This window comes from Carassius auratus, unplaced genomic scaffold (assembly GCF_003368295.1).
Source record: "Carassius auratus strain Wakin unplaced genomic scaffold, ASM336829v1 scaf_tig00036718, whole genome shotgun sequence".
In the NCBI taxonomy this organism is placed as follows: Eukaryota; Metazoa; Chordata; class Actinopteri; order Cypriniformes; family Cyprinidae; genus Carassius; species Carassius auratus.
In genome coordinates, this window is record NW_020526335.1 from 13,168 (window position 1) to 30,286 (window position 17,119).

A 17,119-nucleotide genomic window follows, 5' to 3' on the forward strand; every position below is an offset into this window, starting at 1 on the left:
ATCTGATGTTAACAGAGTAATAGGTCGCCAATTGTCAATTAATAATGGGTCCTTGCTTGACTTGGGTATAAGGGATATAACTACCGGTTTCATTGTAGAGTTCATTTCTCCCTGACTGATGCATTACTTATACATATGAAATAAAGGCAATTTTATAAACTCCCAAAAGTGAAGACAGAATTCTACTGAAAGCCCATCAATACCAGGGGATTTACCTTTCTTCATTGAGTGCAGAGCTTGATTAATTTCATCGATTGACAAATCAGCATCACAAATTTGACTAAACTTATGATCAATAGTTGTAATATCAATAAATTTTTCACAGCTGTCATAGTTAAATTGAGAGTTTTAAAGATTGCTAAAAAATATGGTAACAATGTCTGATATTTCTTTTGGGTCTATAGAGGTAACCCCGTCAATGTTAAGTGCTGAAAGAGCTTTCCTCTGACCGTTTCTTTTTTCCAGGGCAAAAAAAAATTGCTAGATTTTTTTTCTCCCCCTCCTCAAGCCATTTTGCCCCGAGATCTAATATATGCACCTTTGGCCAACTCTACACAGCAAAATCCCCAGTGTTAATTTAACACTCTAAGTGTGGACACATGGAGAAAGGAAGAGAATCAGGTAGGAGCAGAGCGGAGGAGAACAAGGTTACGACTGGGGCATACAAGATGCATCTAATAAAGAAACACCCAACAGGGCTGTGAGGTACGTAACATTAGGGAAAAGGTTGAACATGCTATAATGTACTGTAGGGAATATATAGTTGAAAGAAATGAATTGAAGAATGAAAGAGAGAAAACGGGAGAGCAGTTTTCAATTAAATATTTATTAAATTCAGAGATATTAAGATATTACTGTTACAGTTCTTGACAAGCACCAATCTGAATAAGCGAGTATAAGGTTTTTTTTTTTCTTCTTCTTCTCTCATTAAGAGGACTGAGGGTGGACAGAGGAGCTGGAGACGCAGCGTCGGATAAAGCTCGATGAAGAATCTTAACGAATATACTGGGTTATAGTGATTTATAGAGATGATAGGTTAATCGAGTTAGAGTGTCAGTGGTCAATCCGCCGTAAAACAAGAAGAAGCCTGTCTATGAGCGTTTCTCAATATGCGTACTTGTCTGTACTTGAGTTCTTGTGGACTTGTGAAATGTCATCAGTCGCTGCCCAAGTACTGTTCCAATTCAAAGTTCACATCTAGCCAAGTCCAGTTCAAATCCTCGAATGTGTTCTTGATCCGCCCCTTTTACCGAGGATGCATGGAGAGGTGACTTGTGCAGACTTGTTATGGGACATAACCCAGAATTCAGATCGAACCAGGTTCACATCAATGGCAGAGGAGATTAGAAAGAATAATTAGAAAAACATACAAAGCTGGAGAGACATGCTAATATGGCTCGTCTCTTCGCCATCCTCCGCTGCATCCTGGCTTTTCTTTGAAGGATTTGTCTCCTCTGTTCGGCAGCCTCCTCTTCAGCATCTTGATAAACAATAGCAATTGCAATGGCAATCCTAAGCTCTTCCATTTTGATTTACACTGGTTTGCAATTGATTTACACCTTTCAACCGTTTTTTCCCCTTTTTTATTTAAATTGTAGCTGAGATTGTTGAGACTTATTGCTAGACTGTTCTTAATGAAAAGAGGCAGTTGTTTCCACATATTTTATTTTATTTTAAACAACGTAAATATAATCACAGTAGTAATGTTACCTGAACCACATTAATAGTTTATAATAGTTGTTTAATATTATATTCAATTTCATTATAAATATAAAGTGAAATTAATCAGAGTAGGTACATATTAGTTTTTTAATACTAATATATTTAATATATTGAAAATAAAAAAAAGAAGTTAATTCAAGTAAAGCATGCAGGCCTATCGCATGCTGAGTGACGCTATCAAGTACGTTTGTAGGATGACTGGACTCGCTCTCCCGTCCTCGAGAGTTCGTTCTTCTGAGTCGTACTTGGCAAGTCCAAACTCGGAAGGACGGATTCTGCGAACTTGGTATTGAGAAACGCCTTATGTCAGGCTTCCGCTCAATTTCAGTTCTCTTTTGTACTCAGTCTGAGATAGCAAACCATCTCCAAGTTTTCCTCCTGCTCAAAAACGGCAGGACAATTAATGAACAGAGGACGAACGGAGAGCCGTGTCATAGACCCTAATCTAAGCGTAGGCGCCGAATTTAAGATCGACTCTGTATGTAATTCCTTGACAATGTTCTTATGATATTGAGCAATAATAATAATAATAATAATATTAAGATTGTAGTTTAGGTTAGGGAAATCGAAAACGTCACGGGACATGGAGACACGGGATGCTATTCGCTCTGTTGTGGAGAATATTCCCTTTATTTGCCAACTGAAGCCCGAACCAGAAGAGTGTTTGTTTCACTTTGAATGGAGGTGATGTTGTAGACCTCCCGGCAGGTTTGGGGAAAAGTTTAATTTATCAACTATTACCGATCGTCAGCGAGAAACTGGGGAGGCAGAAGTCCAGCCAGGCGATGATTGTGAACTGTTCCCTCGGGTATTTCGCTCGATGGTTTTGTTTTCGCAGTTATTCCTGTGTTTCCAGCGGAAGTGTGAGAAGGCTGTGCCGGATGTGAGGCGCATAGCAAACGTCATTTCCGAACGAATGTGATTGGCTTACGGGTAACCAATGATTTTAAACTTCAGAAGCGGCAGACAAGCAGCTAGCAGTAATTTATGATACATACAAAATAAGAAAAACAAACAACGGATAATTAATCGGAATCTGCTGTCATATCATTTTTGTGAAAATGCTTCGGTTTATTTGTTCTCAGTGTTGTCTTTACTCGCTAATGGTAAGACTTTTTATGTTACGATCTGGAGTAATCAACCATTGAAACTAATAATGATCGACATGAAATTATTTGAGTAAGAGAAGCTTTTATCCAACCATCTCACACGTGCTCGATAGTTATATTGCATTATAAATGTGTAAATCTTTTACATCAGATCTGATCACTGTAACGTTACAATAAGGTATTCCCGCAATCTACCCTATATCTGATGAGTGAATGTGTAAATCAGTTATGTTATTCTGCAGTTTGTTTGTATGTGTTACATTATGAACCCAGATATACACTCTTAAAAATAAAGGTGCTTCAAGTGATGCCATACAGACGCCTAACCCTGCTCCTGATGATTGACTGTCCTGCAAAGTTCAGCTCCAACTCTAATCAAACACATCTGGAGCAACTAAAGAAGGTCTTCAGGATCACTTAAATATTAAAGACATGGGTGTTTGATTAGGGTTGGAGCTAAACTTTGCAGGACAATCGAGCAGGGGCATCCCTGTCTTAGAAGAAACATTTTTGAAAGTGAAAGTGAAGTGACATTCAGCCAAGTATGATGGCCCATACTCAGAATTTGTGCTCTGCATTTAACCCATCCAAAGTGCACACACACAGAGCAGTGATCACACATACACACACACACACACACAGAGCAGTGGGCAGCCATTTATGCTGCGGCACCCGGGGAGCAGTCGGGGGTTCAGTGCCTTGCTCAAGGACACCTAAGAGAACTGTACATGCACTCCCCCCACCCACAATTCCTGCCGGCCCGAGACTCGAACTCACAACCCTTCGATTGGGAGTCCAACTCTAACCATTAGGCCACAACTTCCCCCTTTTTTTTTGGTTCCACAAAGAGCCATTCAGTCAAAGGTTTTTTTTAAAGAACCATCTCATTCTTACCTTTTTATAATCTGAAGAACCCTCTTTCACCAGAAAGACCCCTTTGTGGTTCTTCAGATGTTAAAGGTTCTTTATAGAACTATTCAGACAAAAGGTTCTTCTATGATATCGTGAAGCACCTTTATTTTTAAGAGTGTATTTCTTTGCTCACAATCTTTATGATCTGTACAAAAGCATTTTCAAAGCACTTTACTTTTGTATAACATTGTTTGACTTAAAATTAACTATTAATTTCTTCTTCAGTTGCATCTGGAGCTGGTGCAGATGGAGAGTCAGTGTCAGTGATGGAGGGAGATTCAGTCACACTATACACTGGTGTTACAACAACCCAACAAGAAGATATAAAATACTATTTTAATAACACTCGCATCGCTCAAATCACTGGAGATCTCAGTTTTATCTGTACTGATGTTGGGTGTAATGAAGACACTGAGAGATTCAGAGACAGACTAAAGCTGGATCATCAGACTGGATCTCTGACCATCATGAACATCACAAACACAGACTCTGGAGATTATGAGCTAAAGATCATCAGCATCAGAAGAAGCAGTGAAAAGAGCTTCAGTGTTACTTTTCACGGTGAGCCATTTAATACATTTAAATGCTGACAATTAATGTGATTGAGGTGTTTGTTTGAATATTTAAAATAATGAAATAATTTATAACGTGTACAAAAGGGATACATGTTGCATTTTAAAGAGCATGATTAAATCAATTTCAAATCCATAGTTATTTTATGTTTTGGCCTAAATATCCTTCCAGTCATCGGTTGGTTTGTGTTTCAGATGTTTCTGCTGCTGAACGAGATGAAATGAAGAGAAAGTCAGTGAAGGAGGGAGAATCTGTCAAATTAGATCCTGTTGTAGTAAAAAACCCAAATGATTTGATGAAGTGGTATTTTAATGACAGTTCCATTGCTGTTGTTAATGGAGATCAGAGTGAGATCTGTACAGATGATCAGAGGGATGAGAGACTGAAGCTGGATCATCAGACTGGATCTCTGACCATCATGAACACCAGAACCACAGACTCTGGAGAATATAAACTACAGATCAGGAGCAGCAGATTCAGCATCATAAAGAGCTTTAGTGTTTATGTCACTGGTGAGTATAATGTAGATTAGGTCCCTTGAACAATTTCAAAATAGTTAAATGGTGTTTTTTTTTTTTTTTCAACGCAAAATTTTTTTTTTCCATTGTTGAGTTATTTTTTTTTTTTCGTTGTTTCTTTGTGTTTGGAAAAGTGAGTTTTGACTCCGTATCAAATGGATTGGTTAATTTCTGGAAACATTAAAACATTTCTGAAAGTTTCCAAAATTTCTAGAATGTTTCTGAAACTTACTGGAAAATGTCCCCCAGTTTGTAACCCTAGTATTAAACTATGAATGAGATCGTCACCTTCATGTGAAGTGACACAACCAAGACAAGCTCTGCACAAGACTAATGTTAAAATTAAAATGAGTCTGTTTTTCTGACAGCTCACAGTAATTTGATCAGCTGACGACTAAAGCAGGAAAAGTGTAAATACTTGAAAAACACATTGGTAAAAATAGTTTCTCTTCATCTGTTTCAGATTCAGGTCTGTCTTCAGCTGCTGTAGCAGGAATATGTGCAGCTGCTACTGTTTGTGTCCTGCTGCTGATATCTCTTTATTTACTGCCCTGTCCAGTAAGAAGAAAGAAAGAGTATCCAGTCTAGCAACGGTAAGTCTGATTTTGTTTTAATCCTTTTCTGCGAAACTGGTTCTTTCAGACAGTTATGTAACCTTGTTAAAAAATGATTCACCAGTTCATTTACGTCAATATAAGGAATGTAGCAATCATGTTTTTTTCACTCCAGATTTGGGTCATTTACCGTCCTGATCTTGAATGGGCATGTATTTATAATGAATCCGATGTACAGTGCAATGCATATACACTGTAAAGGCAAAAACTAACTGTAATCTGATGAGCATTATAAAATGTAATATACTCTAATTACGAGTGCTTGATTTTTGGAAACTGATTACGTAATTTAGATTACATGTAATCAGTTACTACCCAGCTCTGATTACACATACAGCTGAATTAACAAGATGGAAATTGTGTTTAGAGAATTTTAATTAACCAAAGTAATGTGTGTTTAATTGAGTTTATTGTTGTTCACAGACACCAAGAAGCAGCACAATGATCAGGTAAGATACTGTGAGCACTGAATCAGTTTACCTGCAATAAATCAGAATTAATGTCTGCAGGTTGGTCACATGTTTCTGTGATTTATGTGGTTTGATTCAGAAATCATTACATTGAAACCCCAATAATAACTGATTCATCAGGACAGCACTGTTCTTACTGCTTTACTTAATAACAAACAATGGTGTGGATACATTTTATATTAATACATTTATATTTACAATAGCTTATTCAATTATATTATTATCAGAATTATATTTAATATTTTATTTTATTAATATTTTAAAAAAAAGTGCAAGGGTCCCAATATTTTTGACCACAACTGTATATACAACTGTATAAGTATGGAGGATGACTGTGTAATTACAGGGTATTTTCTGTGTAGGTGAATTGTTTGTCCTGTTTATTTTTTTTAACCTTCTGTGAATCTGTTTTCTTACAGGCTGATGGTGTCTGATCAGAATGACGTTGCACTGATGGATGATGCTCATGAGACGTCCATTAATCACCATTAAACACACTAATCTAGTGACAAACACTACCAATGACTTGTTCTCTAAACACATTGAGATCGAGCCTGGTGCTGTCAATAAGATTTAACATTATTAATTATTTTGATACTTTCATGGATGAAGCGGCACTTTCATCTAACTGAATAAATCGTATAAAATGCCCTAAATTATTTAATCTGTGACAATGAATGTAATAGTATTAGTGAAATGTGCTCATTATTTTAAGTTAATTGTCAAAAGTCTGTGATTTTGAGTAAGGCTTGTTTGTATTTGACTGAGTTATTTTGTACAGTTAAAAGACCGTACACCGTTAGCTCAAACAGGAAAAAAAACTTATTGCACTACCATTAGCAAAGCTACTGATTATTGAACAAAGCATCATGCCTCATAGTAATACATGCAGTTATTCATAACCATGAGCTCTACTCTTCTGTACAATGATAACAACAGAAACTTCAGCATAACAGAAACTCCTTTATGAAGAAGCATAACTGAACATTAAACATTAATAGATTCTTTCCTTTAACTATTATTATTTTCATTCAGTTCCTCAATATAAACCCCACATTTTCTTAAAATGTTTTTTAAAAAATAGGAAAACATAGGGATGGACAATATGGCGAAAATTTTGGCCATAAAAAGAAACCTCATAAAACCCAATAATTCCACAACAGATGTCTGGACCTACAAACTTATTAAAAATTTGTCAAGTTTATGAAACCTTATTTCAGATAAATGCTGATCTTTGGATCTTTCTATTCATCAAAGAATCCTGAAAAAAAAATAAAAATAAATAGAGAATAGAAAGTGCTCTGAGTTGCTGCAGAAAAAAAAGAAAATCAAAAACAAAGGCATGTAGCTTGAGACAGGTTTATTGAATATGCAAACTGAATCTCTGACAGCAGGAGGAGCTTTGAGCTCTGAAACAAATTCTTTAATAAAATATACATACTATGTTTTTTCTGTACAGTGCACTGAGAGTGTTTATTATGTTCCATGCCTTTATGCATTAATGATGTGGGTTGTGTTTGAATGATGAAATATGAAATAAAACACCTAATCTCTGATATGTGACAAAAAGAATCACAGGGAAACAATAACATATAGTCTTTGCAAGATTTTTATGAACTGCTGCTGATTAGTTTAGCTCACTGCCAAGTTTTATTTTTTAATGTAAATGTTTTAATTGTATTGTTTTTGTGTGTATGCACTTAGCATCTGATTTTGTATTTTTGAATATTTGAATATTTTTGTACATTTTATTATACAACTCAAAAAATGTGTTTCCTGCAATAAATGTCATTAAACATTTGATTGACTCATAACAGCTGGAGTGTGTGAGTTTGTATTCAGAAATAACTGAACTAACTTACTCTGAGTTAATAGAGGAATCACTGTGTGGCTCTGTTCAGTCTGTAATCAACTTTCACCTTTAAAGAATTCTTTTATTGAATCGGTCAATTACTGGTTTTGGCACTAGAGGACATTCCAGTGGTATGTTATGCACTGCTTGTAGTACACACTTTAAATGAAATGTTAGGCAATTTATAAAAAATATTTGATGCTGTCTTTACAATTTCCAAGGGAAACAACTGGTAATGAACCTTAATAACCCCAATACAATCAGTATTATTTGACTGAGCAAACAGAAAAAAGTTGGATGATTTGGTCTTTCCGTCCTTCCAGTTCTGGACGCTAATCAGTGAAAGCATTGCAAATAAAGTCTAGTGGATTTGTGATTTACTCTTGATTTAATATTGAATGTCAAATTCAGAAATCAATTATAATATAAAGTAATAATGATAAATATCACAACAGTAAATCATATTTTAAATGAATGTGAGATCAAGAATAGTTAGAATAAGAAGTAAGAATTTGTAACAAAAAAAAAAAAAAATCACAATCACGGGAAGAAGGAGGTGGGAACCGGCGGACATTCATATAAAACTTTAATAATAAAATAACCACAAAATGCAAGGACGACTGTCGTGCACAAACAGAACCAAAACACAAATAAAACCCAGGCCTGGTCCTCTCTCGTCCTTCACTGTGGTCGCTCCTCTCTTGTATCCTTCCGATCTCCTCTGTGGGACTCGAGACCGGTGAGTGGAGCAGGTGTCCCTCATTTCCAAATCACTCCACCGGCCTCGCTCCATTCCCACGGCTTTCGGTCCCGCCCCACTCATCACATAATTAATGTCTGTTTTTGCTAGAGCCTATGAATCCAGGGGGCAGGGTTTCATATTTTATTGAAGCACCGCCATTGGCTAGCGGACCCCCACCTGCTGTTAGCATTCCATTGACTCCCATTCATTTTGGCGTCACTTTGACAGCGAATAACTTTACATCTGAGGTGTTTAAAGACTCCATTTGTCCATTCATTATTTCTAAAGAAACACGAAAATATATAAAAGGCTCCATTACCTTGTATCTTACGTTATGGTCCAGTAGAAGCAGTTTTTGTAAAAAATAGGCTAACGATTGCGTCATAACCAGCGACTCTCTGTCGCACAGTAGAGAAATTACCGTATGGACAGGAGGAGAAGCTTGCAGACAATCTTTTACTGTCTATGAGGCTATCGGCAGGACGTGGAGGCATAAAGTCAAGGGAGAAGCCCATAGAGAGTCCATAAAAGCAACTGGACAAAATTATTCAACAACGTCTGCAAGATTCGGTGAGTGATTCAGATTTCTCTTGACACAGCGATTAGAAGACTTACAGGTTGCTCACGTGACATCTACGTCATCAAGCTCAGTTCGAGTCTGCGCAGTACGCCCGACCCCCAGAAAGTACATGCTTCTAACTGACTTCATTTGTCTCTGTCTATGGATAAATCTTAAAACTAGCAGAGCGTGTCTACAGGGTCACAGCATGAGTTCATAAGATCATGAATTAAAAGTGATATGCACATGTCTTTGAAAATCAAGTTCATGTTTCACAGACGCAAAGTACATGATGTCTGTGTGATTGGAGAGAATCTTTTTTTGTTTTGTGTACAGAAGAGAAATGTGTCAAACTGTTCAAATCATGGTCAGAAATGGAAAAACACCCTTCAACCACATGCTATAGACCCAGACATGTCAGACACAAACTCATGAACAGACATCAAACACAAACATACAGCAGCAGACACATTCTCATGAAGAAGATGTGTCTACCAAACCACATTTCACATAATGAAGCAGTTCATTTCCACTCGTTTCATGAACATTTTACATTTATAAAGATATACATCTCCTCAATGCATTTTAAGCTACCCCTATTTATGGTTTAATATAAGTCTTCTGAAAAGACATGATCAATTTATGATGAACAGATTTAAATTAAACTTCATTCATATACAAACACTGATCAATGCACATAGAGCTGATCAAATATGGTCAAATATGGCTCAAATCAGCACGCTTGATTCACAGAAACCAGTGAAGTTTGTTCTCGCACATCAAAGAAGTCTTTCATGTTTCAAAACAGACTTTCAGTGGATGGACAAAAATTAAGAATATAAAAATATGACAATATGACATGAATTGTGTTAGAATATGCTAGTCATGTGAGTATCTTGTTTTGATGATACTAGTATGATGCTAGCAGCATGGTGCTGATTCTTACCAATCTGAAAACTCATGCACAGACTCTGAATCTGAGCGTGTGTTTGGCACTTAAAAGCCTGAAGGTTGCTCATTTTCTCGTGTTCACAGTTGCATATGTCACATGGTCCTCCTCTTTAACTTTCTGTACAAAAACATATTGCACAATATATAATACTGATAAAATTATTTAAAATGTGGTATCCTGAAAATTGATTGGGATTCAAAACGAAATCATATTTATGTTTTCTAATAACAGTGATACGGTGGTCCTCCGGCTGCGAAGGTAACGTGAAGCAGATGGCGATTGGGTTCTCAATTGTTTTGCTTTAGGGCCCAGATTTTCTGTTGGCCATCAATTAGTGACTCAACACAAATCTTAAATATTTTAAAAGTGAACACATTTTCTTTAATATCAAATATTGAGACTAAGTAAAAAATATTTTAGGGTGCTTATAATAGTAAAATGGACCCTTAAGATAGTAATGTGTGCTCTTATTATAAACCATTTTGGAGTAAATGCTATATATATTCAATTTTCAGTTGATTTTACCTGACTCTGACATAAAAGTCTCATGGTAATACACATTAGGGCTAGCCACTGACAACACTAACGTGTTCTAGTCTTTTTTTTTTTTTTTGTGTGTGTAAAGGAAATGTTTTCTTTTGTTTGATTATTTTTTAAATGTATTTCATGTTTGTTTGTTATGGCTTTAAATATCTGATGCTGTTGTGTTTAATGTATGTGACAGATTATAATACAGACAAAAACACTAGCACACAGATCTAAATCTGACTGAATAAAAATAATAATGCACAGACTAAATGCGGAGATTCAGATCTTACCAGTTTGTGTGAATTCCTTTTGAAGAACGTTGTGTCGGCATAATCTAATTCTTCATCACAAGTCTGAACTGTTTAAAGAAATTAATTCAAAATATTTAATTTTAAAAACAGCATTTATGAATATGACGTTACAAAAGGTAGGTAACACTTGCCTTCTCTGTCTGTTTTTGAACACGTCCTGTAGGTCCAGAAGATCAGGACTGCAGCTACAATCAACAGAGATCCAGCAGCGACAGAGATCAACACTTCTAGAAGTGAGTCTTGTTCTGGAGGAGAGTGTGGGTCCACTGTAAGGTTAAAGATAGAAGTAAATTAATCTGACCTACAATAAAAGACAGAGATCAGATTATAAAACCACTGCTGTACCTGAACATGGCTGACAGAGTTGAGTGATGTCCAGATGTGTGGTCTGGTTTCTGATGGGATTGTTGATCACACAGCTGTAGCTGTTTTTCTCCTGATATTCCACCTCCAGAGGTAGAGAGAGACTGATGCTGAGATCAGACACACTGATGCTGGACAATAAACTGTTTCCTTTGTACCAGGAGAGAGTCACATGACCCACATTCAACACTGAACACAACAGTGAACAATTCTGCTGTGATGATGAAGATGATGATGATGAACACTGTGAAGAGTTTCTGCTGATGACAGGAACAGGAAGACGAGCTGAAAATATGAGAAAATAAAAAAACTGATAAAACTAATCATGTTGAGTGTTTAGAGTGATGACAGTTAGAGAGTGTGTCTGTGATCTCAAAATATAAAATTACATATAAAAAAAATATATTTAACAAAATAAGAATATTTGAGGGTCATCACAAATGATCTCTACTCACCAAAGACAGAAACATTGAATGTTTTTGATGTCACTTTTGCTCCCCTTATCTCTAGTTTATAGAGTCCAGCGTGTTGAGTTGTGATGTCTGTGATGGTCAGAGATCCAGTTTGATGATCCAGCTTCAGTCTGTCTCTGAATCTCTCATCAAGAACATCATATCTAAAGATTTCATTCTTTTTTTTAGCTCTAGTTATCAAAACATCTTCTCCTCCAAATTTCCACACTATATTGTCATTTTCCTGTATTTCAGTAACATCAGTGTTTAGAGTAACAGACTCTTCCTCCGTCACAGACATCATCTGTACTGTATTTGTTTCAGCACAAAACACACCTGAAAAACATCACCATGAACAAATGAAAGCTTCTGATGGTTTCTAAAGCCTGAAATCAGCTGTAAACTATTGTTTAAATATGAATTGAACAGCAGCAAAGACACAGAAGCAAAGTGAAAGGTGAAGTACGTGAAAACACAGATAACCATGAACCAATCATGTGATCTTTATATATTTTAAACTTATCCAGAGGACAATCAGTGTGTGAAGTTATATAATGCATTGTGGTTATTTGTGATTAACACTGGAGTATTATTATTATTATTTTTTTTTATTTTTTTTGAGAAATTGCTAGAATTTGAAGAATTTGCATTTACAGTTTTTTTAAATAAAAATATTTAATTTAACATTAGTCGTCTGAAATGTAAAAGTAGTTCAATGGTGGTTTTGGCTTTTTGATCGAGAGAAATGTACAGTCATTATAAAAGCCCTGGAAATTTCAAATTAAAAATCTGATTAAAACAGACAAATTAATTCAAAATAAGTACATCTTAGAATCTAAACAAAATTACTCAGGATAAATGCTTTTAAAACTTACCCATCAGACTCATCCAGCACAAACAGAACAAGCAGAACAAAAGAAACGTGTGAAGCATGTTGTTTAATGGTTCAGTGTAAAGTCTGATCTAATGTCCGCTGCTTTCTGCTGAAAACACTCAACCTGATGATCTGGTGATGAATCCTCCCCCAACACACACTCAGTTCACATGCTCTAAACGTCTTCAAAAAAAGATGTATGTATGTATCTATCTATCTACATGTATATATATATCCCTCTGATGATCATTTTTATATTGCTTAATATGTATAATGTTATTAAAATTATGATATAATTTACACTAAATGGTTTTACTGAATATAAATATTAAATAGTCTTCAGATTTTATAATTTATTTCAACACGTACAGTCTATATTTATAAATTAGGTAATATAAAAGTGTATGCATGTATACTGTATGAGTGCAGATATGTGGGTTTATGATGTTTGAGTGGGTGGCGGAAGTGTGTGTGTGCTTGTGTGTGTTTGTATTTGTGCTTGTATTTGTACATGTGTATGAATACCATCGCCACACACACACACACACACACAAACACACATACACACACTGCCTCACACAGACCTGGTTCATAGACACACACTCTTATGTTTTGTTTGTTACACTTCACATTTCTCTGCCATCCATCATAAAATCATAAAATAGCTTGTATTGAATCTTCTTGTGTGTATTCAAACCATTTTCACTTAGCAAATATTTTAAAAACTTGTTTTTTAAGACCACACATTTAGTTCTATTGATTCACTTTTAATACCTTTGGTGCACTGTGTCAACTACAGTGGAGATGTATGTAACTTTTTTTAAAGTAAAAACAAACATATATATAAAAAATATATTACTTTGTGATTTAATAATTCATGCATCAGAGGGATATATATATATATATATATATATATATATATATATATATATACACACACACATACATACATACATACATATATATATATATATATATATATATATATATATATATATGTGTGTGTGTGTGTGTGTGTGTGTGTGTGTGTGTGTGTGTGTGTAGTTTACATTATTTATTAAATGAATGTTCATATGAACTGTTAATAATGGACATTCTGTCTTTGTAAATATTTATAGTATAACATACTTAATAATAAAAATATTAATATAGCCGACTCTAGTGTTTTAAAAAATTATTGTATGTATAATCAATTGTTGTGCATGGAAATACAAAGTTGAAAAGTTAAAAAGTTTGCTCATCTAACATTACTAGTCTTAGATAAGTTCAGCTTCTGAGTCAAACTGAAAGCTGCAGCGGTTGGTTTTCTTCAGAAACGTGGTTTGATCTGCTGGGTGGACAAACATCTTGTGCATGAGAGAACAGAGCATGAAGCTTGTAGGTGAAGAGCTTCTTCCTGCTTGTATGCACAACACAGACACTGTAACTTACATAACCACTGAAACATAAAAGAAAGTGAAATAGAATCACAGTGATCATTTTTAATACATTTATTATTATTATTATTATTATTATTATAGCCTCCACACATACAGAATGTTTCCATTTTTCATTTGTATTGTGGTGTGTTTAGTGATTATGAATAGAGCATATACTAGTTTATATGCAGTCCTTTGGTTTCCTGTGGTCTTGTTTGGTACTGCAAATTGACTTTTAAGTTGTAATGAATGGCTGCAGTGCAAAACTGTAAAAAAAGTATGCAAAAACACAGAACATGGAATATTTAAATCTATCTTGAATGAGTTTTGTCAGACAGAAGGAACTAGTTATCTCAACTAGACAGGGCTCCATCACTGGTCAGACTGATGGGACTAGTTTTCTGGACTAGACAGGACTCCATCTCTAGTCAGACTGATGGGACTAGTCTTCTGGACTAGACAGGGCTCCATCTCTAGTCAGACTGACGGGACTAGTCTTCTCGACTAGACAGGGCTCCATCTCTAGTCAGACTGACGGGACTAGTCTTCTGGACTAGACAGAGCTCCATCTCTAGTCAGACTGATGGGACTAGTCTTCTCAACTAGACAGGGCTCCATCTCTAGTCAGACTGATGGGACTAGTCTTCTCAGCTAGACAGGGCTCCATCTCTAGTCAGACTGACGGGAATAGTCATCTGGACTAGACAGGGATCCATCGCTAGTCAGATTTATGGGACTAGTCTTCTGGACTAGACAGGGCTCCATCGCTAGTCAGACTGATGGGACTAAGTCTTCTGGACTAGACAGGGCTCCATCTCAAGTCAGACTGACGGGAATAGTCATCTGGACTAGACAGAGCTCCATCGCTAGTCAGACTGACGGGACTAGTCTTCTGGACTAGACAGGACTAGTCAACGGGACCAGACAGTGCTCCATGGCTAGTCAGACTGACAGGACTAGTTTTCTGGACTAGACATGGCTACATCGCCACTCAGACTGATGGCGAGTCCGGCGCGCTGTGAGGCAAGAACAAAGGATTCCACTTGGTCATAAAGCATTCCGCAAACACCCACGATAACAAATAAAAATGATTTTTGTAAAATAATGATTCATTACCATTTGATAATTTGGTCATTATGGTCTTGTGAAAATAATAATATGGGCTGCGAGAAAATAATGAATACAGAGAGTAGTGCTACTGAGTGCAGGCAAGTTTCAACTCAGTAACATGAAAACACACCGTTCTTCAGACTGACAGGACTAGTCATTTCGACTAGACAGGGCTACATCGCTAGTCAGACTGACGGGACTAGTCTTCTCGACTAGACAGAGCTCCATCGCTAGTCAGTCTGACGGGACTAGTCATCTAGACTAGACAGAACTACATCACTAGTGAAACTGACTGGATTAGTCATCTCGACTAGAGAGAGCTGCATCGCTAGTCAGACTGACGGGACAAGTCATCCTGACTAGACAGGGCTCCATCACTAGTCAGACTGACGGGACTAGTCAATTGGACTAGACAGTGCTGCATCACTAGTCAGACTGATGGGACTAGTCAATTGGACTAGACAGGGCTCCATCGCTAGTCAGACTGATGGGACTAGTCTTTGGGACTGCACAGGGCTCCATCGCTAGTTAGACTGACGGGACTAGTCATCTGGACTAGACAGGCCTACATCGCTAGTCAGACTGATGGGACTAGTCATGTCAACTATACAGGACTGCATCGCTAGTGAGACTCACGGGACTAGTTATCTCAACTAGACAGGGCTGCATTGCTAGTTAGACTGACGGGACTAGTCATCTCGTCTAGACAGGGCTGCATCGCTATTCAGACTGACGGTACTAGTCATCTAGACTCGGCAGGGCTCCATCGCTAGACAGACTGACGGAACTAGTCATCTAGACTCGACAGGGCTCCATTGCTAGTCAGACTGACGGGACTAGTCATCTAGACTAGACAGGGCTCCATCGCTAGTCAGACTGACGGGACTAGTCATCTGGACTAGACAGGGCTCCATCCCTAGTCAGACTGACGGGACTAGTCATCTAGACTAGACAGCACTACATCACTAGTCAGACTGACGGGACTAGTCATCTCAACTAGACAGGGCTGCATTGCTAGTCAGAATGACGGGACTAGTCATCTAGACTAGACAGGACTACATCACTAGTGATGCTGACGGGACTAGTCATCTCGACTAGACAGGGCTACATGGCTAGTCAGACTGATGGGACTAGTCTTCTCTACTAGACAGAGCTCCATCGCTAGTCAGTCTGATGGGACTAGTCATCTAGACTAGACAGGACTACATCACTACTGAGACTGACGGGACTAGTCATCTCAACTAGAGAGAGCTGCATCGCTAGTCAGACTGACGGGACAAGACATCTTGACTAGACAGGACTGCATCGTTAGTGAGACTGACAGGACTAGTCTTCTGGGCTAGACAGGGCTCCATCACTAGTCAGACTGACGGGACTAGTCAATTGGACTAGACAGGGCTCCATCGCTAGTCAGACTGATGGGACTAGTCTTTGGGACTACACAGGGCTCCATTGCTAGTAAGAGTGACGGGACTAGTCATCTGGACTAGACAGGCCTACATCGCTAGTCAGACTGACGGGACTCGTCTTCTCAATTAGACAGAGTTCCATCTCTAGTCAGACTGACGGGAATAGTCATCTAGACTAGACAGGACTACATCGCTAGTGAGACTGACGGGATTAGTCATCTAGACTAGACAGGACTACATCGCTAGTGAGACTGACGGGATTAGTCATCTCGACTAGACAGAGCTGCATCCCTAGTGAGACTGGCGGGACTAGTTATCTCGACTAGACAGGGCTGCATAGCTAGTTAGACTGACGGGACTAGTCATCTCGACTAGACAGGGCTGCATCGCTAGTCAGACTGACGGGACTAGTCATCTCGACTAGACAGGGCAGCATCGCTAGTCAGACTGACGGGACTAGTCATCTAGACTAGACAAGGCTCCATCGCTATTCAGACTGATGGGACTAGTCATCTTGACTCGACAGGGCTCCATCTCTAGTGAGACTGACGGAACTAGTCATCTAGACTCAACAGGGCTCCATCGCTAGTCAGACTGATGGGACTAGTCATCTGGACTAGACAGGGCTCCA

At 37.6% G+C, this 17,119-nt stretch overlaps 2 protein-coding genes across 2 annotated transcripts in view; both read left to right on the forward strand.

Moving 5' to 3' along the window:
• Nucleotides 1-17,119, forward strand: part of LOC113082688 (dentin sialophosphoprotein-like) — a 146,674-nt gene that overhangs the window by 13,114 nt on the left and 116,441 nt on the right. The window contains exon 4 of the mRNA XM_026254229.1: nucleotides 5,872-5,897. Coding sequence (XP_026110014.1) covers nucleotides 5,872-5,897 — 26 coding nt within the window. The remainder of the gene's footprint in view (nucleotides 1-5,871; nucleotides 5,898-17,119) is intronic.
• Nucleotides 2,665-5,807, forward strand: LOC113082691 (uncharacterized). The gene is made up of 4 exons (XM_026254233.1): nucleotides 2,665-2,828; nucleotides 3,969-4,304; nucleotides 4,511-4,828; nucleotides 5,298-5,807. Exons 2-4 carry the CDS (start codon nucleotides 4,010-4,012, stop codon nucleotides 5,420-5,422), a joined length of 738 nt encoding a protein of 245 aa, XP_026110018.1. The 5' UTR covers nucleotides 2,665-2,828; nucleotides 3,969-4,009; the 3' UTR covers nucleotides 5,423-5,807.